This window comes from Mytilus edulis, chromosome 12 (assembly GCF_963676685.1).
Source record: "Mytilus edulis chromosome 12, xbMytEdul2.2, whole genome shotgun sequence".
NCBI classification, from domain to species: domain Eukaryota; kingdom Metazoa; phylum Mollusca; class Bivalvia; order Mytilida; family Mytilidae; genus Mytilus; species Mytilus edulis.
In genome coordinates this window covers 56,583,727-56,609,499 of record NC_092355.1, presented here as the reverse complement: position 1 = coordinate 56,609,499, position 25,773 = coordinate 56,583,727, and the positions used below count along the sequence as shown (strand labels likewise).

General features: G+C 32.2%; 1 protein-coding gene and 1 long non-coding RNA gene across 2 annotated transcripts; one reads left to right on the top strand and one right to left on the bottom strand.

Annotated features, from left to right (window-relative positions):
• The first annotated feature begins 11,964 nt into the window (after positions 1-11,964).
• Positions 11,965-15,232, top strand: LOC139497723 (uncharacterized). Its single transcript, XM_071285958.1, has 2 exons — positions 11,965-12,345; positions 14,306-15,232. Exons 1-2 carry the CDS (start codon positions 12,006-12,008, stop codon positions 15,217-15,219), a joined length of 1,254 nt encoding a protein of 417 aa, XP_071142059.1. The 5' UTR covers positions 11,965-12,005; the 3' UTR covers positions 15,220-15,232.
• A 2,502-nt stretch (positions 15,233-17,734) lies between these two features.
• On the bottom strand, positions 17,735-24,481 carry LOC139497320 (uncharacterized). Its single transcript, XR_011657747.1, has 4 exons — positions 24,350-24,481; positions 23,237-23,395; positions 18,311-18,392; positions 17,735-17,775 (listed from the first exon to the last, which is right to left on the bottom strand). It is a non-coding gene; the product is annotated as an uncharacterized lncRNA (long non-coding RNA).
• Between the last annotated feature and the right edge of the window lie 1,292 nt (positions 24,482-25,773).

Sequence of the window (25,773 nt, the reverse complement as noted above, 5' to 3'; positions counted from 1 at the left end):
ATGCCGCGGATCCTTAATATTGATGTAACTGATATTTTAATAATGTCCTATACAACTGCGGACTGGCTATTCGATATTCAGAAAAATACAACATCAGGTAAAGTTCTGTGCTGACTTTCATTTCCTCAATTTTTATTTTTAAGAAATCTAATTTTTATAATGAATAATGAAAAAAAGCTTCTGTAATAATATATTTTTTTAACTTATTTATATTTACCATGTTTACTTTTTAATGAATTTAACTATATTATACATGTAAAGGAGTATGGTGTTGGATTCTTATTTTTCGGGCCATAAATGGGACTTGATTTGTTATATGTATCAGTCCTGCTAATATACTTTTAAAAAATGGCTTGTTTGTCTGTGAGAGAGCTTTCACGTGTTTATTATATCTTTGTTCTTATTTACTAATTATAAAATAGAGGGGCTAAAGATACCAAAGGAATAGTCAAACTGATAGATCGAAAATAAACTGACAACGCCGTTACTAAAAAAGAAAAAAAAGACCAATAGGTATTTTCAATTGGTGTTTGGATGTCACGATAGATACTGATCCACGCCTGGTATTTTTGTTTATAAATTGTGACATGGATGGAGAGTTGCCTCATACCACATCTTCTTATTTTTTAACACAGTAGTTCTTGCAATCAGTTCAGTTTTAAGCTTATACTTCTATCCTTTTGTAGCTTGTCCTCCTAATGAAACAAATGTTGATTCCGGATCTGGTCCGACAATAATAAGAACAACTAAAACAACTACATCAGAGTTTGCTTCAACAACAATAAGCTCAACCGATACAACTACACCAGAATTTGTATCAACAACAATAAGCTCAACCGATACAACTACACCAGAATTTTTATCAACAACAATAAGCTCAACAGATACAACTACACTAGAATTTGCTTCAACAACAGTAAGCTCAACAGATACAACTACACCAGAAGTTGCTTCAACAACAATAAACTCAACCGATACAACAACTCCAGAATTTGCTTCAACAACAATAAGCTCAACCGATACAACAACTCCAGATTTTGCTTCAACACCAATAAGCTCAACCGATACCACACCAGAGTTTGCTTCAACAACAATTAGCTCAACTGACACAACAAAACCAGAATTTGCTTCAACAACAATAAGCTCAACCGATAAAACAACACCAGCATTAGATCTGACAGGAATAAGCACAGCAGAAACAACTACACCTGAATTTGCTTCAACAACAATAAGCTCAACCGATACAACAACACCAGCATTAGACCTGACAGGAATAAGCACAGCAGAAACAACTACACCCGAATTTGCTTCAACAACAATAAGCTCAACCGATACAACAACACCAGCATTAGACCTGACAGGAATAAGCACAGCAGAAACAACTACACCTGAATTTGCTTCAACAACAATAAGCTCAACCGATACAACAACACCAGAATTAGATCTGAGAGGAATAAGCACAACAGGAACAACTACACCAGGATTTGATCCAACAACAATAAGCACCATCATCAGCACTGCAACAACATCCAGCAGAACAACAGGTCGTTCATCAACCAAAACTCCATGTACATGTTCATGTAACAACTTCACCATGACCGAGGATGAACTCATCAAAAAGATTGCACTGTTAAAATCAGAACTGTCTGTAGACAGGAAACAAACGAACAGGTACAGACGATCCCTCGTATCAGCAGGAGATGATAGGCCATCCTCGAAGTACATAGGCACCTTTGGTATTGTTGTTTTAGTGGTTATTTGCACCTTGATAGTTGTGATGGACCTTCAACACTGTGCTTGCTTCATGTTTCACAAAAAGAAATGATAATTCACGACTATTGAAAACATTTTTCTCTTCATGTATTTCTCCTCATTTGTATTTAAAACCAGATATTTAGGCAAACTAAAGACAACATTACATTTAGTGTATTTGTTCAATTGTGTTTTTCATTTGTGTAAATTTTATTTAACAATTATTTTGGTTAGTGAAGATATTGTTTTAACTTGCAAAGGGTCATTGATATTTTGTTGACTAGTTGGTTTCTTTTTCGTGTTCATTTATTTTTATATCTCTTTTGAGTTTGGCTTTTGAAGAGGTAATGTCAGTTTTTGGGGGCCCAGTTTTTTTTGGTCTGTCTGTATGTTAGTATTCTGATACACAACACAGCACAGTTGTGCATTGTATAAATCATTTAAATGGTGATACATGTACATGATTTAGTAACCTTTTTTGTTGTTACGTTATTTTATTTTTGTACCCTTATTTCATTTTTATCTGTTAGAAACCATAACACATGCATAAATGATAGTTACTTTTAACTGTCCAATATTTATAGAAATAACCCAACAAATGGAAGTTTTTTTACGACATTGACTCGTTATAAATAACCCTCCTGAGAATGTTGAGTCCTCTTTCTTAAAAATATTGGAAAACTGAAGCTACCATAATTGATTCTTACAGGAAAATAATAGATCAAGAACTGTAAAAAAATCAATAATTCACACAATTTGTTTCTTCATAGGAAAACAATTTACAAGAAAAAACCTTCGATAAATTCCAGAACAAAAAGATGTTTGCATAAAATTGGTGTAAAAAAGGTTTTTTTTGTTAAATACAGCAATATATCAACAGGAAATTTTGTTTCAGCTTCTACAAACCCATTTTTGTATGGTTTTAAAAAGGCAAAACCAAAGGTTTACTAAATTTTTTATTGTCTAAATGATTTGTTTGATAGTTGTGTGTTGATAGATTGCTGTATAATGGGCTTCTATATATATATGTGTCTGTTTTAAGTCCGGAGCCAGTATTTGAGGGGTTGTCGCTGTTTTGCTTTTTCTCATATATGTTTTTCTTATATTGCTTTGCATAGTTCATTCTTTGTTGTGCCATGTAAGGGTGAGGGTTTGGCACCATGCAATAAACTAGTTTACACCCGCTGCATCTTTTTGTCCTAAGTCAGGAGCCTGTTATTCAGTCAGTCAGGGGTACTACTTGTACATTTAATTTTTATTTTCTTGAAAAAATAAAGAAAACTATACACATATAAGTGAATTATAATGTTTGAATAATCTTCCCTTAATTTTCTCAAAAATTCACTTGTATAAGTAAATTTTTCTTACAAACCCACAAAAATTCTCAAGTTTTGAAATGACTTTTCCCAGGTTAGCTCATAAGTTTTTATTAGAGTTCAATGTTTCATCTCATTATTTCAAAAAAAAAAACTGATTGTGCTAAGATCACAATCAAAAACTGACAAAATACATATTTCCCTTTCAATTCTGTAGGATAACTACATAAACTAAAGATGCTCAAATGATTGACTGTTGTCTGCAAAATTTCCAGTGACGGTGACCTTTAGCTGTTAATTAATATGTAATTTGGTCTCTTGTGGAAAGTTTGTCTTATTGGCAATCATACCACATCTTCATTTATTGTGTTTCACAGTAATAAAAGCTACTACTTTCGCTTTTTATTCTTGCCTCTAGAAAATTGAAAATATTCTAATTAGAAACAGTCATACATGTTGTCTAACAACGTAATGTTCATATACTAATAAAAGGGTTCTAGCTTTCAAGCATGATATAAATCATGCCTTTTTATCCAACATTTAACAGCTGCCTGTAGCAAATCTTGCCATAAAGTTTTGTTCAAAGATTAAAAAATTTATTGTTCCGCAATTTGTAGCAAAACAGAAGTTTTGAAGCTGTATGAATAATGTTCAGTTTTAACAGTGTCAGGAAACATTCAACATGTGTAATCATCCTATTCGTGTTGGTAAAGGCGGTATGATGTCTTTACAATACTGGACAAAATGAATGCACAAGGAAGTTATTAAAAACGAAGTAATCCAATGTCCAGTAATCGAATTCTGTCCGTTTTGTTTCTATTGAACTTACTTTAGACAAGCTATTCAATAAGCTTCTAACAGCCTAGCATCAACAAATCTCCAGAATTTATTGTGATCAGATCCTATATACTTACGATACATATAATCCCATGTAAACATTAGCTGCTCATAGTATACCCTTAAACCAAAGCATAACTATCATTGTTCACTACTAAACACTTAAATCAATCTCTCCTCTATCATGTTATGCCATAGTCCCATGATATTAAAGTGTCACATGATGCCAAAGTGTCACATGATGCAAAACTTTCACATGATGCCAAAGTGACACGCAATGCCAAATTCACATGACAAAGTGCCACATGATGCCAAATTGTCACATGATGCCAAAGTATCACATGATGCCAAAGTCACATGACATTAAAGTGTCACAGGATGCCATATTGTCACATGATGCCAACATCACAAAGTCTGCAGCATTCACACCATATCAAGTTCTTTAACTTTCTCTGTTACGAAAACTTTACTTTTGATTTTTTTGGCTACATCAGTTGTTGTTATTTCATGATGTTCGTTCCCAGAGTTACGATGAGATATTTCATAAATGGTTTGTGAGGCCCAGGACATTCTACGAATAGGTTTCTTCGTCAGTCGACTTGGTTCTGCAAACATTGAACTTGGTTGTATTACGTATCTGTGAAAAAAGAAACTTTTATCTATACAAACATAAAAATCTATAAGATGCCTTCCATTGGAACATTTTTAATTAAATTTAACCTCTTATTTTATTTATAGGTGTTCCAGAATAGTTGTGGTTTCAATGTGAAGTTTGAATAAGTGTTATCACATGACATTGGTGTATGCTTATTTAGGGGAATTAGGAAAATGAAATAAATTAATGCTTAATAGCTCTGCCGTTGATTCAATGCCAGTGAACTGAATTTCAATCTTTAAATAACCATTGATGACTGCAAAAAGTCAAGTTCAAAAGTTCAATAAAACTATCACCTACATATAATAAAATGTATCCAAAGCTGAATGTACAAATAAACTGTATGGGCTTTGCTCATTGTTGAAGGCCGTACAGTGACCTATAGTTGTTAATTTCTTTGTCATTTTGGACTCATGTGGAGAGTTGTCTCATTGGCAATCCTACCACATCTTCTTTTTTTTTATATTTAAGGAATGATTGTAATATTTTTTTCTGTCTATGTAGAAATAACATCAAAAATGTGGTGCACACTGAATAACAGTGATTTAAAAGTGTGCACCACATTTTTTTTATGTTATTTCGAATAGACAGATAAAATATTACAGTTATTTCTTATAATTTAATTCTAAATTCCCATTTGAACCAGAGAAAACCATGAAAAAACGTTGATGACGTCACGGTCACATGACTAAATAATGTCTATGGGCTGATAAACTAAATAACAACATCTGCCTATCAAAAGACGCGTTACATCAAAATACATACAATATTGGCTATAAATTATAGACAGTAGTATTTGCACAAACCTTAACCATTTGTCTCATACAATAAACTTACATGAGATCTCCCATTTTTAATTTCCTGCTTGGAGTAGGATTCAGTATAATGTAGGAGACTATTTTTATTGGTTCACCTCCACCTGTAAAACACATAGATATATTTATTTAACTCAACAAACTTGCTTATTTTTCAACCTTTAAAAAATAAGGGGGTACTAGATGGAAGATGGCTGAGTGGTTTAAGTATTTCATTTACTCTATTACTTGCCTATCATGCAAAAATTCAGCTTGTAATGTACTAAATGTTAAAAAATAAACTGTTGACACAGAGATATGTCTTGTATGTCTGCATATTGAAAATTCAGAAAAAGACAATCTGATGGCAACAGCATTGCTAAATAATTCAAAGTTACTTTAGCGTGACATAGAGGGCAGCATATCAAAATGATCATCAAACTGCCAATAGTTATTCAACTTTATATAAACAAGTAGTTTCTATCAAGCTGACTTAAGCAGAAACTTTATCTTAAAAGAAACACATATGTCTCTCCTTTTGCAACTTTTGTCACATCATCACATGCTAGATAAAAACTAAATATTATGTGTGTCTGTGCCAGGACATGAGGATTAAGCATACCTGCCAACTTTTTAAAATGCCCATAGGGGTTTTATGTGCAAGATGGGTCCTATAGTTCTACAAAACCATCAAGGGGGCCTTCAAATATGTTGTTTTTTGGCTTATTCATACTACTACAAGCCTATAGTCATTATAAAATTTATTGTTTCGCTTAAATTGTGGACAAAATTGCTCTTTCAAAATCTCCATTTGGTAGCCTTCATGGGGGAAATCCCCCGCAAATAGTGACAGTTGGCAGGTATGGTTAAGGTGGCATTTTATAACCAGAGAACAATCAACATACAATAGAAACTAAAACGGCAAATGAATAATGAATAAAGAAGAAAACCATGAAGAAATGAAAATAACAGGGTACTAGAATATAGTGAATGGAGAATAAGACCAAAAAAAATTAAGAATAGAGAAAATTGACCTTAAAGATTAAAGAATAAAGGAATGTAAAGCCCCATCAAGACCCTAATATATAATTTACCATGATAGCTATCTTCATCCATGTGTAATGACTTCATACGATTTCTTATTATTTCTGTCACATCATTCTGTTCCGATCGCTCGTAGAAATGCCTGACGTTTATCGTTACTTTACGTTCTACACTCCTTCCTTGCTTCGAATTATTGTTCTCTCCTGTTGTAGTCTATAATCAAAAAAGTTAAAGTATCTTTTAAATTATATATAAGTAAAGGTAATTATAAAATACATTAATAATGTCTATTCTGCTTCTTTCATAAATTTTGCTTTGGTCTTTTTTGTGATAATTTGAGTGATATGGTATTTTTCCCACGAGCATCACTGAAGAGACATGTATTGTCGAAATGCGCATCTGGTGCAAGAAAATTGATACTGTTAATTTTATTCTAAGATTATGTATACGTCCCAACCGGTTGAATATTTTTTGATAATTACTATGGTTCGTCTTCAAGTATGACGACAAGTTTTCTTGCTTTTCTATAAATTTGTGAAGTCACAAAAGAAGGTGACAATTCCTGATCATATGACATTAAAGGACATAATTTTTCAAATCATCGAAAAATAACAATAATGTTTGCTTATATTTCATCTAATAATCAATATAGCAATATATAGATTCCATAATCAAATCTTGTGCATTTCTGGCAGTTACCCATGAAAAATCAATCAATTTGATATTTCTCCATTTCTGGCAATTATATTTGAAATATTTGAACTTATCTGCAAGCCTTGCATTTTAAATTTGAAAATTTATTTTTGTCTTCTTGATAAATATGATACGTATCTCATCTGATTCACTGATAGAATAAAAGATGGCAGATCCAGAAATTTGAACAAAGGGGAGGCCATGCTCAATTAAATTTTTCTCACACAATCAATTTTGCCGTTTCAGAATCTAATGCATTCTGGGTAATATGTTCAAAAGCGTACACCAAAACGCTGGGATTGGTTTGAAACTTTTTAGAGAATGATAATTCAACCAATTATGTGACATTATTTTCCTTTTGGTGTACGAATAATGAGATTGTCCATAGTCCTTTATATTCTAAAACGGCGAAATTGGCCTAAAACCATAACAAAACTATCTAGCAGCACGCGAAACAAAGCTCGCAACATATTTGGCCTTATTGCTATAGGAAATTAACTGTTCCTGGTACTTTACAGTAGTGGTGTAATGCATTCATTATCAAACTGTGCATATCATCTCCGCATGATTATTATTTATTCTTGACGAATAATTTTGCTTGTTCATTCAAATTTTAACATCAACATTTTATAGATCAGCTATGAATTGAAAGAAATCTTGGAAAGCTACACTGAAAAGTTTTATTTGAACGACTGTTTGTAAATATGCAATACCGACTAAAGGTCTGTGTCTGTAAATTCACCTGCTTCCGGATTCAACGCGTTTAATGACATTTTATATAAGTACAAACTATGCAGTCGTTTCTTTTAAGGCATATTGAGTAATACGGATTATTTATGATTTATAAGAAGCTGTTGTATGATTGCCAAAGGGAAAACTCTATGCCAGAGACTAAATGACGTTGACGTAATTGAAACTATAGGGTACAAAACGTCCTTCAACAATGAGTGAAACCTAGTACACATAGCAAGCTATCAAAAACCTAACATAATATAAAACATTTCAATCGAGTAAACTTACGATCTGAATTATCTACAAAACAATAAACCAAAGACGAATATGATATACATCAACAAACGACTACTATTGAATTACATGCTCCTGAATGAGGACAGAATGTGGTGGGTTTAACATGTTTGCGGGTGTCCAGTGGCGGATTTAGGGGAGGCCCGGGGGGTAGTGGGCCCTCCCCCTTTTTAGAAAAAAATTTGGTTGCTTATATAGGATATCACTTAAGCGTGACGAGATCGGGCCCCCTCTTATGAAAATTTCTGGATCCGCCACTGGTGTCCACTCCTCCATTTTAGCTTGGACATTAGTGTAACTGCACAACATAAGAAGACATTAAACAGATTTTTGAAAAGGGATCAGCTCTTTCAATCGATGCAAAGTTCAAAACAACTAACACAAACACTAAAGACAAATTACAGATAGAAGAGTACTCGCAGTCTCTGACATCTATAGTGCAAAGCCAAAAACATCAAATATGAAAAGACTAAAAACCCGATCAGTACAGACTAAAAAATCCAAATGATAAGTGTAAAGGCGCCATTAACAGTCGGGAAAAAAAGATGATGTTCTGAAATGCAAAGGTATCTTACTAATGCTTGAGTTAGTAAAGTAAAGAGTTGGAGATAAAACAAAAAGTTCAGTGAGGTCACAGGAACTTGTTTCAGAATCGTACCACTATAAATACATGTACCTTAATATAATGGAAGAGTTCTCGCAGTGTCTGAAATCTAGTTCAATGTCAAACTACAACAAATAAAAAAGACTAAAATACCCGATCATTACAGACAAAAACTCCAAATGAATAGTGTATAGACGTCATTAAGAGTCGGGGGGGGGGGGGGGGGGGAATATGATGTTCTTGAATGCAAAAGTACAAATGTATCTTACTAACGCTGGTAAAGTAAAAGCGCTGGGGATAAAAAAAAAAAAGTTCAGTTCGGTAGATTTTATGTTTGCGCGCATAAGATATAAAAAAAAATTACAATATTACTAAAAATCAAACTAGGCCGTACATTGACCTATAATAGTTAACTTTTTTTAAATTGTCATTTGGATGGAGAGTTGTCTCATTGGCACTCACACCACATCTTCCTATATTTATCTAGTGCTGCAGATACTAAGACCTTCAATGTAGATATTTAATCTAGCGCTGTAGATGTATACTCTAGGACGCTGGTGATGTAAAATTTTTGGATATGCAAAGCAAAGAGCTGAATTACACATGTATTACGGATAACATCTGGTATTTGCGACCATCAAAATTAATTATCAATTGATGCCGTCCCATATCTCCTTTTATTTATGTTTTTATATATAAATCAGCAAGGTCCCAATGTGAAATAAGTCGGAATAATTTGTTCTTAATAGGTCCTCACTATTCAACCATACAAGTCTAATTTGTACAATTCTAAACGAAGATATAAAACTGTGGATTCATTATTATTTGTTGGATACCACTTTTCGTGGATTTTGTGGGAACAGGTAAAACACGAAATCAAATGATCAACAAATTTAAAAAATGTCTATAGACTTGAATGCAGACTTCGACAAAACCATGAAATCAAATATTCACGAACATGTATGATTTCCTGAATCCCCTAAAATTGGTACCCACGAAAATAAATGAATTCACAGTAGTAGCAATCATTACATGACATGTCCCCCTGTCGCAGATAATTTAAGATTATAATTATATTTACTGCAACATCAGTCTGTTCATTTATCGTGAGTTCTACAATGTATAGTTGCATTGTTTTAAGAAATCATTCGCACTTACTGATTCGTTGAATCTTTTTTACAAAACAACGCCAAACCATTGTATCTCCCTTATTGAACAACTCGTTCTGATTGGACAGCGTATGCATCAACATTCTAACGATCTATATCTGTATAAGATTTTGATATTTTTTTGAATCCGCAAGCTCGTTTGTGATAAATCCGTTAGGATTTAGTAAATATAATGATTTTGAAAGTGGATATATTTTTTGGTTTCTGTGTTTTTTCCGTAAATTCTGGTACGTAAAGAAGTTTGTTATTATAGTTATTTTCCAGTTAGAATTTAATTAATAATGTCTATGATGTCCTTTATAATTCAATTCAATTCAAATCTTTATCGCTATAAAACTAAATATTTATAGTATGTGACACAACATAACAAAATGAAAAAAAAATAAAATATATGATTTCTGATTCTGCTGCACGCAGTTTAAATCTTCTTATATACATGTAGGGATACGAATACTCTCTATGGCCATAAAGCGGCAACACACCACTTCGCAACTGTTGGCGTCAAATGATCCTTTCATTTAATTAAGCGTCATTTTCACATGCTGATCGTCTTAGTTTGTACAGAATCACAGAATTTTACGCACTGGTGTAAAACTCCATACACCACTGATGAAACCATGCTACAAATGAAACAAATATTTCTTAGGAAACGTTCCCTTACTTTTGTACTAGGGTGTAAACTGATTGTAAAAGATTTTATGAAGTATTCCCTCTATACTTTCGTTCAACACCGATGTTGCTGTGTTTAGTCAAATAGTTCCTTTAGTCTTATTATTTTTTTTATTTTTTTTTTTGGGGGGGGGGGGGGAGTAGGTATATAGAACACAGAAAAAAAAAAGAAATTTTCGAGCAAAATATACTCTTTAAAAATTGGTAAGCATTTTTGTTTAATTTAGGCCAATCTCTTTATTTCTTTTTTTCTGAAATAGTGCTCATTGATTTTTTTCAAAATAGGAACCAATTTCGATAGGAAGCACACAAAAGCAACTGAAAATGTTCTAAACTTTGTCTTTAAATTATCAAACTTTTTTTTATTAAATTTTTCTGCGGTTAATTATCGAGTAAAGGTGGCAAATTGTTAAGCGTGTTAAGCTTATGACCAATTGTTTCGAGGGTGTTTGTGAATATCCTGGTCTGGCAAAAACTTGCAATCTTGCACAAAACAGGATGAAACAGTATATTCCGAAATTAATGCGTTAAAAGATCTTCAAAAGTGAGATCAATAAAATAAGTCGTCTTAGCAACGAGAAAAATTAAAGGTTTTGCCAGAAAATATTCACTCTCCCCCACCCCATTAAAAACCAAACGGACGTCAACTAGTTTTACAATTGAAAGCAAAAAGAATAAAACATTTGAAAATATAAGACCGTAAGGACAGTCATAAATGTCAAATGTCAGAAATGTCTGAGGATTTGTAATCTTATATTATTATAGTTCAATAACATTATCAAAATTATAGATTATGAATGATAAATCAATGCAACATCGTTTGGACACGTAATAAAAATAAAAACGTAAACGAAATATGACTGATTTTAAATATATGGTTTGACGTCGTTTGCTGTCAATTTTAGACTGGAGATAACAATATTGTATTTAAGCTCCGATGACATCATTTGGTGATTTGATAGTCGCAAATACCCGTTTACTGACTCCTCTAACGCGTCGCTGGTAAACTCACTTCAAGGTCCGACCATCAAATCATCAATCGATGCCGTCAGAGTTTAAAATTAAACACAGTTATCTCCTAACTAAATGTAGATGTTATCAGACAAAATGTTTATTGGTGCCCTTCGGCTGTTGTCTGCTCTATGGTCGGGTTGTTGTCGCTTTGACACATTCCCCATTTTCTTTCTCAATTTTATTATATACATCATATTAGGACTAACGTACCTGTACATTCGTGGGACAAGAAGACTGGTATAGTCCGTAAGATTACTGAAAAATCGACAAAACACAAATTGTAAAAGTAAATGTATATATATCTATTTTCTTCTTCTAGCTTTCAATATTACTACGGGAAATAGAGAGAGGAAACCCCTACGTGAACACGGAATTAATTTTCGAGATTCAGAGTCAATATATTTCAAGGTAAAACCATGTGAAGAAACGTTTATGGACTTAGTTGGCGATAGTTTTGGTACAGTAAATGATTATCAGTTATATCAAGTGCATTTTGGAAGAAGGTATATATATCTCATAGAAAATTCATCAGAATCTGTTCTAGATATAAACAATACATCCTTGCCAACATATTATTGCGACAATTACATTCCCTTTTGGGTTTCTTGGATTGATGGAACCATCGAAGCGGGAGAAGGTACCTGCATTGGACATGACAAGTTCGACAGCATGCCACGGATCCTTAATATTGATACTGGTGTAACTGATATTTCAATAATGTCCTATACAACTGCGAGCTGGCTATTTGATATTCCGAAAAATACAACATCAGGTAAAGTTCTGCGCTAACTGATATTTCAATAATGTCCTATACAACTGCGTGCTGGCTATTTGATATTCCAAAAAATTCAACATCAGGTAAAGTTCTGCGCTAAGTACGTCCATTTTTCATTTTTTATTTGGTCGTGGCTATTTTGCAGGTTCCGTCAAAATAGCGATTTATATACAGTTTTGCTATTTTGCCGGTCTTTCAAATTAAGATTAAAATAGAAGTATAGAAATTAAAGTAAGAATAGAAAAAATATAGAAACATACACTTCAATAAGAAATTTCTATACAAATATGTCTTCTTAAAACATTTATACAAAACGTGAATATTAAAATTGATTTGATAAGAATTCTGTAAAAAATATTAAAAAAAGCATAAATATCAAAATTGATACTTTGTCTACTTCGTTTTTCTTTATTAGAAGTTAAAAAATCTTAAATATCAATATTGAAACTAGAACTGTTTTCTTAAATAGCATAAATATTAAAATTGATACTAGTACTTTTTTCTTTATTATAAATTGGAAGTCTAAAGAATATTTCTGTTATAAGAAAGATGCTGCAACGGCAGACATGAACTAAATATAACAATTGTTTCTTTTGCCTCTGCATCACTTTTGCAAAAAATGCAGATTTATACATTTCATTTTAAACATTTAGAGAAAAAATGCTGGCAATAGCTAGATTTCTATGCATCGTGTTTGTGATTTTACTTTTTACAACATTTTTTTTTAAATCTTATAATCGATTTGATTGCACCATAGATAATAGACTATTATTAAAGTTTTGTCTGGTTTGCATGAATTTTATAATCCTCGTTTACGTTTCCACAGCCGTAGTTGTTGTTTTCAAAGTTCTCAAAAACCTGCTGTAGCTCTTCGTCATCAGTCTAAAGTTAAGTTTGTTGGATAAAAAAAATGTTGTTTTCAATTTAGAACGTTCAATGTTCAACAGAAAGAAACGTATGTACCTGTAATTAAAAATTAGTGCAGCTCACCAAAATTGAATGACCAGAAAGTCAATGCGAAAAATGAATTGTTATTGACATCTAGCCACATATATATATATTTTTTGTGAAGCCCAGGTGGTCGTGTGGTCTAGCGGGACGGCTGCAGTGCAGGTGATTTGGTGTCACGATATCTCAGTAGCATGGGTTCGAATCCTGGCGAGGGAAGAACAAAACATTTGCGAAAGCAAATTTACAGATCTAACATTGTTGGTTTGATGTTTAGACGAGTTGTATATATATATCATACATTTGTGCATATTAAATAGTTACCTTCAAAAATATATTTCATATAGTCTTGATCGAAAATCTGAAATACGACCGACAAAATAGCAAAACTCTGACTATATAAATCACTATTTTGCCGGAGCGGCGAGGAGGCTACTGCCTTTTCGTTTTTATTTTTAAGAAATCAAATTTTTATAATGAATTATGAAAAAAAAGCATCTGTAATAATATTTTTTTTAACTTATTTATATTTAGTTTTTGATGAATTTAACTATATTATACATACATGTAAGAAGTATGGTGTTTCACCTTGATTCTTATTTTTTTGGTCATAAATGGGACTTTCTTTGTAACATGTATCAGTCCTACTAATATACATCTTAAAAATGACTTGTTTGTCTGTGTGAGAGCTGTCACGTGTTTATTATATCTTTGTTCTTATTTACTAATTATATAATAGAGGGGCGAAAGATACCAAAGGAATAGTCAAACTGATAGATCGAAAATAAACTGACAATGCCGTTGCTAAAAAAGAAAAAAAGAACAATAGTTATTTTCAATTGGTGTTTGGATGTGACGATAAATACTCATTCCGGCCTGCTATTTTTTTCCAAATTGCGACTTGGATAGAGAGTTGCCTCATTGGAACTCATACCACATCTTCTTATTTCTAACACAGTAGTTCTTGCAATCAGTTCAGTTTTAAGCTTAAACTTCTATCATTTTGTAGCTTGTACACCTGATGAATTAGATGTTGGTTCCGGATCTGGTCCGACAAAAATAAGAACAACTAAAACAACTACACCAGAATTTGCTTCAACAACAATAAGCTCAACCGATACAACTACACCAGAATCTGTTTCAACAACAATAAGCTCAACAGATACAACTACACCAGAATTTGCTTCAACAACAATAAACTCATCCGATACAACAACTCCAGATTTTGCTTCAACACCAAGAAGCTCAACCGATACCACACCAGAGTTTGCTTCAACAACAATTAGCTCAACTGACACAACAAAACCAGAATTTGCTTCAACAACAATAAGCTCAACCGATACAACAACACCAGCATTAGACCTGACAGGAATAAGCACAGCAGAAACAACTACACCTGAATTTGCTTCAACAACAATAAGCTCAACTGATACACCAACACCAGCATTAGACCTGACAGGAATAAGCACAACAGGAACAACTACACCTGAATTTGCTTCAACAACAATAAGCTCAACCGATACAACAACACCAGAATTAGATCTGAGAGGAATAAGCACAGCAGGAACAACTACACCAGGATTTGATCCAACAACAATAAGCACCATCATCAGTACTGCAACAACTTCCAGCAGAACAACAGGTCGTTCATCAACCAAAACTCTATGTACATGTTCATGTAACAACTTCACCATGACCGAGGATGAACTCATCAGAAAGATTGCACTGTTAAAATCAGAACTGTCTGTAGATAGGAAACAAACGAACAAGTACAGACGATCCCTCGTATCAGCAGGAGATGATAGGCCATCCTCGAAGTACATAGGCACCTTTGGTATTGTTGTTTTAGTGGTTATTTGCACCTTGATAGTTTTGATGGACCTTCAACACTGTGCTTGCTTCATGTTTCACAAAAAGAAATAATAATTTACGACTATTGAAAACATTTTTCTCTTCCCTCATTTGTATTTAATACCAGATATTCAGACATTTAGTGTATTTGTACAATTGTTTTTTTTCATTTGTGTAAATTCTATTTAACAATTATTTTGGTTAGTGAAGATATTGTTTTACCTTGCGAAGGAGCATTGATGTTTGGATGACTGGTTGGTTTCTTTTTCGTGTTCATTTATTTTTTCATATCACTTTTGTGTTTTGCTTTTGAAGCAGTGATGTCAGTTTTTGAAGTTAGTTAGTATTGTGATGCACAACACAGTTGTGCATCATATAAATGGTGATACATGATATAGTAACCTTTTTTTGTAATTAAAATATTATTGTGATGTTATTCTTGTGTTGTACCCTTTCTTTATTTCATTTATATCTGTAAGAAACCATAAATGTTGTTACTTTTAACTGTCCAATATTTGAAAGAATAACCCAACAAATGGAAGTTTCTCACGACATTGAATCGCTATAAATAACCCTCCTGAGAATGCTGAGTCCTCTTTCTTAAAAATATTGGAAAACTGAAGCTACCATAATTGATTCTTACAGGAAAATGATAGATAAAGAACTGCAACAAAATCAATTAATTCACACAATTTGTTTCTTCATAGGAAAACAATTTACAAGAAAAAACTTTCGATAATTCCAGCACAAAAAGGTGTTTGTATAAAATTGGTGTAATTGTTTTTACCCCATTTCTTGTTAAAATTCAAAAAATTTCAACTGGAACTTTCTTTCATATTTATTAGCATCATGCATTACAATTTTTAGAAATGGGTTGAGGCAATCTGAACTCATGGTACAACATATAGGTTTGCTGATAGGGAGACAGACCTTACTGTGGACAAATATAGTGTTTACCATATGGCGCACACTGACTTGTTAAAGAACCTTGATTATATCACACGAAAGTGGTCCTAAACTTTATTTGTCCAGTTTATCATAAAAACTAAATAACTGCAAAATTCTACAAAGCCATTGTTTGTATGGTTTTAAAAGGCAAAACCAAAGGGTCACTAAATTTTTTATTGTCTAAATGATTTGTTTGATAGTTGTGTGTTGATAGATTGTTGTATAATGGGCTTCCATATGTTCCTGTGTTAAGTCGGGAGCCTGTAATTGAGTGGTTGTTGGTGTTTTGCTATTTCTCATATTGTTTTGCATAGTTCATTCTTTTCTTGTGCCATGTAAGGGTGAGAGTTTGGCACCATGCAATAAACTGGTTTACGCCCGCTGCATTTATTTGCATTTGTCCTAAGTCAGGAGCCTATTGTTCAGTCAGTCAGGGTACTACTTGTAGAAGTTATTTTTACTTTCTTGAAAAAGTAAAGAAAAATATACACATAAAAGTGAATTATAATGTTTAAATAATCTCAAAAATTTACTTGTATAAGTAAATTTTTCTTACAATCCCACAAAAATTCTCAAGTTTTGAGATGTAAAATCATGTCTTTAATGACTTTTCCCATTTTGTTTAGAGTTCAATGTTTTATCTCATTATTTCAACAAAGAAACTGATTGTGCAAAGATTTAAAAGTATTTGCACAAGACCTTCAAAAATTGCTCCTTGTGGGCTTGTAAATGAGCAGTGTTCTGAAGATAAACAGACAAATGGGATTTTCATTGCCATGAAATTACACTTAAATGATTAGTAAAGACATCTGCAAAGGGCAGACAATTTAAAATTCTATTAGAGCAAAGAAATCCTAAGAATTCAAGAAAAGAAGATAGGATGAATTTTTACTTATACAAGTAAAAATATCTGAATGTCTAATTTCTGACTTCATTTAAAGGTTTTATGAGCAAACAGGATCCCTGCATCCTTGAATTCTGATTTCTATTTACATTGGTTTACAAATCCTGCCTACAAAAATCTTTTTCCATCTACCAGTACTAGTACACAAGACCATTTATCAGACAAATGTCACATTATCCTCCTGTGTTTAAACAATGTTTTGCAAACACTTGAACAAACTTCAACTAGTACAGAGCATCAGACTTATGGTAAATAGTTCAGGCTGCTATTAGAATACTCATTTTTTGCTTAAGTAACGACATGGCACATATTATGTCATATAAAATTACCTTAAAAACTAAATACTTTGACAGAAAGACAACAATAAAAAGCTGACAAAATATATACATATATTTCATTTTCAATTCTGCATGGTAACAAAAGATGTACAAATGATTGACTGTTGTCTGCATAATGTCCAGTGTACATTTGTATATTCATAAGAAAAAGATGTATGTAATTCAGAGGTTGTTTGTTGCTGTGCTACAAATTTTTTTTGTTCATATTTTTGTATATAAATCATGTTTAAATTAGGCCGTTACTTTTCTTTTTTTTTCGACAAAGTTGTATGCGGTATGGGCTTTGCTCATTGTTGATGGCTGTACAGTGACCTTTAGATGTTAATTTCGGTGTAATTTGGTCTCCTGTGGCAACTCTAGCTGAGGCCCAGGACATTCTACGAATCGGTTTCTTAGTTACTTGGTACTGCAAACATTGAACTTGGCTGTATTACGTATCTGTGAAAAAAGGAAACTTTTATCTATACAAACATAAAAAACCTATCAAGATGCCTTTGATGGGAACATTCTTTATTAAATTTAACCTCTTATTTTATTTATAGGTGTTCCAGAATAGTTGTGGTTTCAATGTAAAGTTTGAATAAGTGTTATCACATGACATTTGTGTATGCATATTTAGGGGAATTAGGAAAATGAAATAAATTAATGCTTAATAGCTCTGCCGTTTAAGAAACAACATCAAATATGTGGTGCACACTGAATAACGCGCGTAGCAGGTTATTTTAAAGTGTGCACCACATTTTTAATGTAATATCGAATAGACAGATAAAATAGTACATTTATTTTTATAATTTAATTCTGAATTCCCATTTGAACCAGAGAAAAACATGAAAAAAACGTTGATGACGTCACGGTCAAATGACTAAATTATGTCTATGGGCTGATATTACATACAATACAATGTATGGGCTATAAATAATAGACAGTAGTATTTGCATAAACCTAAACCATTTGTCTCATACAATAAACTTACATGAGATCTCCCATCTTCAACTTCCTGCTTGGAGTAGGATTCAGTATAATGTAGGAGACTGTTTTTATTGGTTCACCTCCTCCTGAAAATCACATAGATATATTTATCAAACAAAACAGGCTTGGTTATTTCAAACTGTAAAAAAATAAGGGGGAGCTTGGTGGTGAGTGGTCTAAGTAGTTCATCTATTGTATTACTAGCCTGTCATTAGACATTTGTGGAAACTAGGTCTATACTAAAGTAAGTAATGATTACACTTTACACTTATGATTACAGGTGACAAAAACAAGGGGTCATCTCAAAATGCAAAAACAAACAAACAATACAGATTAAAATTGCAAATGGTGTCTTCTATAAAAAAAAAATGAAGATGTAAGAAACAGGTTAATTTCAGGTGTCCTAAGCGCTTTTCTGGTTTTACCATCAGAACCGTACAAAGCCGAATATTTGAAGACAAAAGATTTTAAGGACCGAAGGTGTAGATAGATGTATGATATATATATATATACATATATTATCCCCGCGAAACAGGGTACTTTTAATGCAATGGTTAGTATACGAAAATCAGCAAAAATATTGTTCAGAGGATAATCTACAAACTGTTTCATTTGAAATAGTCATGTTGGTTTCGTTTTTGTTATGCCAATTACAACTTTGCATCCGCAACTGTTGCCTTGTCGACATAAATAGATTGGGATTTTTTTTAACAATTTTTTCTCTTCTGCTACAGTTTTGCAATTTTTATCCCTAACAATCAATTTGCGTATAAACTTTGTGTTGAAATGGACAACGTCGCAATGAGAGATCACAGGCTGTTCGGGGGTTTGGAACACCCCTTTTCTTGTCGATCAATGCTTTTAAATAGGGACATATGGTCGGACCCCCTTTAATCTTGGGTTGGAATCCCCTGCGTCGTCAGTGCACTCTCTATTACAATTCCATGAAAATAGTACCAGTCTCAGAACAGGGGTTAAAGCTCATCTTTACACTTTACACTTATGATTACAGTTGACAAAACAAAGGGTCATCTCAAAATACAAAAACAAACCAACAATACAGATTGAAATTACAAATGGTGTCTTCTATATAAAAAAAGATGTAAGCAACAGGTTAATTTCAGGTGTCCTAAGCGCTTTTCTGGATTTACCATTAGAACCGCACGAAGCCGAATATTTGAAGACAAAAGATTTGTAAGGACCGAAGGTGTAGATAGATGTATGATATATATATATATTTTCCCCGCGAAACAGGGTACTTTTAATGCAATGGTTAGTATACGAAAATCAGCAAAAATATTGTTCAGATGACACACAAACTGTTTCATTTGAAATAGTCATGTTGGTTTCGTTTTTGTTATGCCAATTACAACTTTGCATCCGCAACTGTTGCCTTGTCGATATAAATAGATTGGGATTTTTTTTAACAATTTCTTCTAGTCTGCTACACTTTTGCATATTTTATCCGAACAATCAATTGAATAAATTTGCGTATAAACTTTGTGTTGAAATGAACAACGTCGCAGTGAGAGATCACAGGCTGTTCGGGGGTTTGGAACACCCCTTTTCTTGACAATCAATGCTTTTGAATAGGGACATATGGTCGGACCCCTTTAATCTTGCATCGTCAGTGCACTCTCTATTACAATTCCATGAAAAGATTACCAGTCTCGGAACAAGGGTTAAAGCTCATCTTTCGTGCATACCATTCCCACCTATGTTCATGGGGGATAATTATGGATAACGCGAAAAAAACGTTCATACTTAATGATTCTCAAGATCTCTTTTATAATAATTGTATAAAAGAAAAGCAACTTGGAACTCGTTGTCATTTTTTGTTTGTTGCTGTTGAAAACAAAGTTTTAACTATTCTTACATTACCAGAGTCTGGCAAACAGTTGAAAATATATTTCCGACATAGAGAACGTCTTATTTTTTTCTCGAATAGTTGTGATTTTTTGTCTATTGAAACCCAACACGTAGTGTTTGTCCTTTTCAGGAAAAATGAAAAGATTTCAAAATTATACTGAACGAGATGTGAAATTTCACGAAGAATAAATAGCTCAAAAACACACGTCCGCTGTATTTTCTAATTCTCTTTAAAACAAAATAAAAGAGAGAAAGTAGGTCAAACATAAACATGTTAACATGCTCCATGGTTGATTGCATCTTTCTTAACACAAAGTATTGCTGACATTTTTCAGCAATTGTCCCAATCTAGCTACAGCAAAGACAATTGTGATATTTTGTGTGTCTCATGTTCAATTTATTTTTAAAATAATGTTAGTTCTTGAGTAATGATACTTCGTACAATTACAGCCTTTTCAACTTGGATAACATCGTATACAATAATTAATGTTAACACATTGCTGCAAATATATAAGGAATATATGTATATGTTGTTAAACTACACAAAAACATCACTATCGTTACATTGTTTTCAATCGACGGTTTATCTTTACACTTTGAGAAAGCCAAAGATGTAAATGTTACCTGTAAGTGTAATTGTAATCCTAATCGTAGGTGTATGACAGTTTCCGCAAATGTCTAATACTGTGGTTGTTAGTTTGAAAGCCTCACTTGGAAGGTTGTCAAATTTTAATTGAGTATGATTGTTAGTTTTCTTGCTTAAAGGGGCTTATATTTTTTGTATAATATAAGATATTGATGGTCTTTTTTCTATAAATGAGCATTATCATATACGTTATAGAATATAATAAAGAAAATGGGGTCACCATTCATTTAAGCTCACAATCTTCCAGTGAAAGAAGCATGCATTTTTGTTAAGGCACTTTTTTCTGTTGAACTTATAGGAGAATTCGAAATAGAGGTAATCGCTTAAATTTTACATTTCTTTAGTTTTTAAGTACAGCTTATTTGAAAAAAATAATAAAAAATATAGGTCACAGATAAGTTAAAAAAATATTTCAATTTTACTGCCAAAAAATGGCATTTTTGCACCTAAGGGAGATAATTTGGAGCTTTTTCAATGATGTAAACATGTAAAAAGTGATCTTGGGCCAAAACCAATAGATAATTTTGATTGATTTTTGTACCATATGATAAAATGACCAGACCTGTCAACTATCACGATTTTCATCCCTCATCCCGAATCCCAATATTGGGATCATTAAACTAGCAAAAATCCTGATTTTCACAAAATATACCCCTACAAATTATTGGTTACGGATTTTGAAGTTTTTCTGATCAATTTACAAAATCTATAATTTTTACCTGGGGACATATTATGACAATTTAATGACCCTACGCTACTTAACAGTCACAACAGGTGACATAATTTGTTGTTGTATGTAATCGGGAGTACCTAATGGGTCATAACAATCCTCTAAATTAATTTGTACACACAAATTCGGTCAGACAGCCTTTCAATTCTTTTCAATTTATCATACTAGCACAATTTGCAACGTTTACCATAATTCCACAACAAAATCGTAATTAACTGAAAGATGAGAACTGTACTGAAATCTCAAGAAAATATTGTTTATCTTGAAATCCGTTTAATTTTTGAAAAACCAGACGTGTGTCTGTTGATTGAAAATCGACGCCATTTTGTATTCACTTCTACTGTGTTACTGTATAAGACTCCGCCAGTAAGAGCACCTCTGAATACAAAGAGAGATAACTCATTACAAATTTTATCCATTTTCTCATTTATACTGATAAGACTAATCAAAATATGTATTCATCCTTCTATATTAAGAACATGTAGGTTTAGGTCTTTTGAGTCATGGTTCATAGATAACGAAGTCTTTGGAGGGGGAAAAGGGGGGTCTCCACTTTGTATCCTTTGTTTTTAGCCATTTTTCTTTATTCTTCAGTTATTTTGTAAATTTTAAAATTAGTACAAGAATCATGCAAACATAAGGGCCTACAAGCTCATCATTAGTATATCAAAAGACAAAGAAGAGAAATGAGACTATTTTAGGAGTAAAAACAATGCACAAAGAAACGTAGCAAAAATTGTAACCCTTAAAATTCTGGTCGCGCGCAAAATCCCCCATGGAGATTTTAAAAAGTTGGCAGATCTGAATAACAACTAATAGTGTAATAAATAAAATTTGTTTTGAAAAAACAATTGATTTTTTTTTACCCTGAGCATTAAGGAGGCTCGCGGGTATAAGATTTTCAGAAAAAAATTAAACATTTATTTTTCATAAATTTTTTTATTAATTACCTTAAGTAGTTGTTACTTTATCATATGGTACAAAAATTATTCCAAAAAATCAATTGGTGTTGGCCCAAGGTGACTTTTAAAATGTAGATATCATTGAAAAAGCTCCAAATTATCTCCCTTTGGTGCAAAAATGCCATTTTTTTGCATTAAAATTGAAATATCTTTTTTTTTAACTCATTGGTGACCTATATTCTTTATTGTGGTTTTCGAATAAGCTGTACATAAACAAAATAATTGTAAAATTTAAGCGGTTTCTGAAATTTAGTTCTTTTTTATTTTAATATTACCGCTATTTCTCCTATTAGTTCAACAGAAAAAACGACATTAACAAAAATGTATGCTTATTTTGAAGGAATATTGTGAGCGTAAATGAACGGTGACCCCATTTTTTTAATTTCATTTTTCTATTAAGTATAAGATAAAGTTCATTTATAGAAAAATAAAGCGAAATCTTATATTAAATAAAAAAGTTGATTTAGACCCGCGAGCCCCCTTAAGTATCAAGGTTCAAGGTTTTCTTCAGGCACTTTGTCTATTTCCACTAATAAAACTGACCACCATGAACTAACCAATAGTGCTTGTTTTGAAAAGAAGTGTTGAAAGACAGTTACTCGTTAAATATTTTTCTCTATTTGAATTCGATTAGTTACTCTATAAATGATTGAGAAAAAAGGCATAAAAATTAAAGAATAAAGAAATGAAAAATCTTTATCAAGACCCAAATATATAATATACCATAACTATCTTCATCAATGTGTAATGACTTCATACGATTTCTGATTATTTCTGTCACATCGTTCTGTTCCGATCGCTCGTAGAAATGCCTGGCGTTTATCGTTACTTTACGTTCTACATTCCTTCCTTGCTTCGAATTATTGTTCTCCCTGCTGAAGTCTATAATTCAAAAAGTTAAAGTATCTTTTATATTACATATAAGTAAAAGTTATTATAAAATCGTCAATTAAATGTCTACTGTAAATTCAGAAATTATAGCATGAATCTATTATTGCGATTTTGTCATTTCAGAGTTAAATGCGATCTTAATTTCTGCAATATTAGGAAAAGTCCGGTTTTATTCATACAAAAAAATCCAATTTTTAATTGTTTTGATTATAACCTCGTCACATTTTTCGCAAAGATAAAAACATTGCAATAATTTCTGAATTCACAGTATTATGCTTCTTTCATAAATTTTGCTTTCATTTGGTCTTTTTTGGTGATAATTTTAGCGATATTGTATTTTCTAAGATGATGTATACTTACCGATTGAATATAAATGATCTTTGATGACTCACACAGTTTGTCTTCAAGTATGACAACAAGTTTTCTTGCTTTTCTACGAATTTGTGAAGTCACAAAAGGAGGAGACAATTCCTGATCATATGACATTAAAGGACACAATTTTTTGAAAATCATCGAAAAATAACAATAGTGTTTGCTTAAATTTCATCTAAAAATCAATATAGCAATATATAGATTCCACCATCGAATCTTGTGCATTTCTGGCAGTTACCCATGGAATATCAATCAATTTGATATTTCTCCATTTCTGGCAATTATATTTGAAATATTTGAACTTATATATATCTGCAAGCCTTGCGTTTTAAATTTGAAAATTGATTGTCTTCTTGATAAATATGGTACGTATCTCATCTGATTCACTGATGGAATCTTATTGTACCATAACAAATTGTGGATCAATAAATTTTCATAAGGGGGAGGGTACTGCCTTGGAGGGGGCATGCTCATGTCATGCTTCAGTGATTCTCTAAATATCAACTAAATTTTCTCACAAAAAGGAGGTGCCCTAAATCAACCTCTGATAAACATGTAACAATAACACCTTACCTCATCTAAATCATTGTATGCACGTTTCCTTCTCCTTCTATATATAGCAATGGGGATTTCCCCAGTAATTGTACATAATCCTTTATACAAGTCACCATAGGTTCTATTTTTGGCAAGAATTTGTCTTTTCACTTTTATCTGTAAACACAAGATAATGTACTCATTGATTGAGGCATACTGTAAATTCAGAAACGATCGATTTTTTTTTTATTTTCTCAATAATGAGACAGGGTTATAATTGTAACGATATCAACCATGACTAGCATTTGAATTTTTTTTTATATAAATTGAACAGGATTTTTCTCAATATTGCAAAAACTTAAATCGCATTTTAGTCTAAAATGACAAAATCGCAATAATAAATGCACACAATAATTTCTAAATTAACAGTACAAATAAACATTTACAATTTTATGACAGGAGAGAAGTGACTCAGAATTTCTGAGAAAACTATTACAAAACTTATATAGGTCTTTGAACAATCAGATCTTCCAGCTGTTTAAAAGTGATAACATAAGCATTAGGACTTAGGAAATGTACAGAAAAATGCACATTTTTTTAAAAAGTGCCTGTCCCAAATAAGAAACCTGTAGTTCTTGATTGTCTGTTGTTCATGTCTGTCATATTTATATTTGTTTTTTTTCGTAAACTGTTTTGTTTTAAATGAGGCCTTTTGTTTTCTCAATTGATTTTTTCATATTTTTCTGGTCAGAACTTTCAATAGCCGACCATACTGTATGGGTTTTTCTCATTGTTGAAGGTATTACAGTTTCCTATAATTGCTTACATCCACTTCATTTGAACTTTGGTGGATAGTTGCCTCATTGGCAATGGAATAACATCTCCATAATCTTATTCAGAAGATACAAAGTTTTGTGATACATTATAAGAGTTTTTATCGACAAATCACATGGTTTTTTTTTTCTCTATAAAATTGAAAACTATAAATAGAACTTACACTTGATAAACGGCCAGAGTTTTGTTCTGCATTAATTCCTAATAATAACCGGACAAACTTGATAAAAAAATCCTTATAAATGTCTCAAAAATAAACATGGTATGGTTCTTAATCAAGATTCACATATTTTTAATAACAAATATTTCTTGAATTATCACAAGAGAAGATCCCAGTAATAACCTGACAAACTCCTTTTACAAATGTCTGAAAAATAAAGGTGGTACATTCTAAATCAAGATTTCTCATATTTTTAATATCAAATATTTCTTGAATTATCACAAGAGAAGATTCCGGTAATATTCTGACAAACTTTATGAAATATCCTTTTACAAATGTCTGGAAAACAAACATGGCTTTCTAAATCAAGATTCTCATAATTTTAATCACAATCGTAAGAAATGATTTTTTTCTTCCCATCATTCAGCTGACATTATAATCAATTACATAAAATTAAGAAAATATTGAC

Coding starts and splice junctions, on each gene's coding strand:
- LOC139497723 (XM_071285958.1), top strand. CDS start 12,006: ATGGACTTAGTTGGCGATAGTTTTGGTACAGTAAATGATTATCAGTTA. Junction 12,346..14,305: donor TCCGAAAAATACAACATCAG/GTAAAGTTCTGC, acceptor ATCATTTTGTAG/CTTGTACACCTGATGAATTA.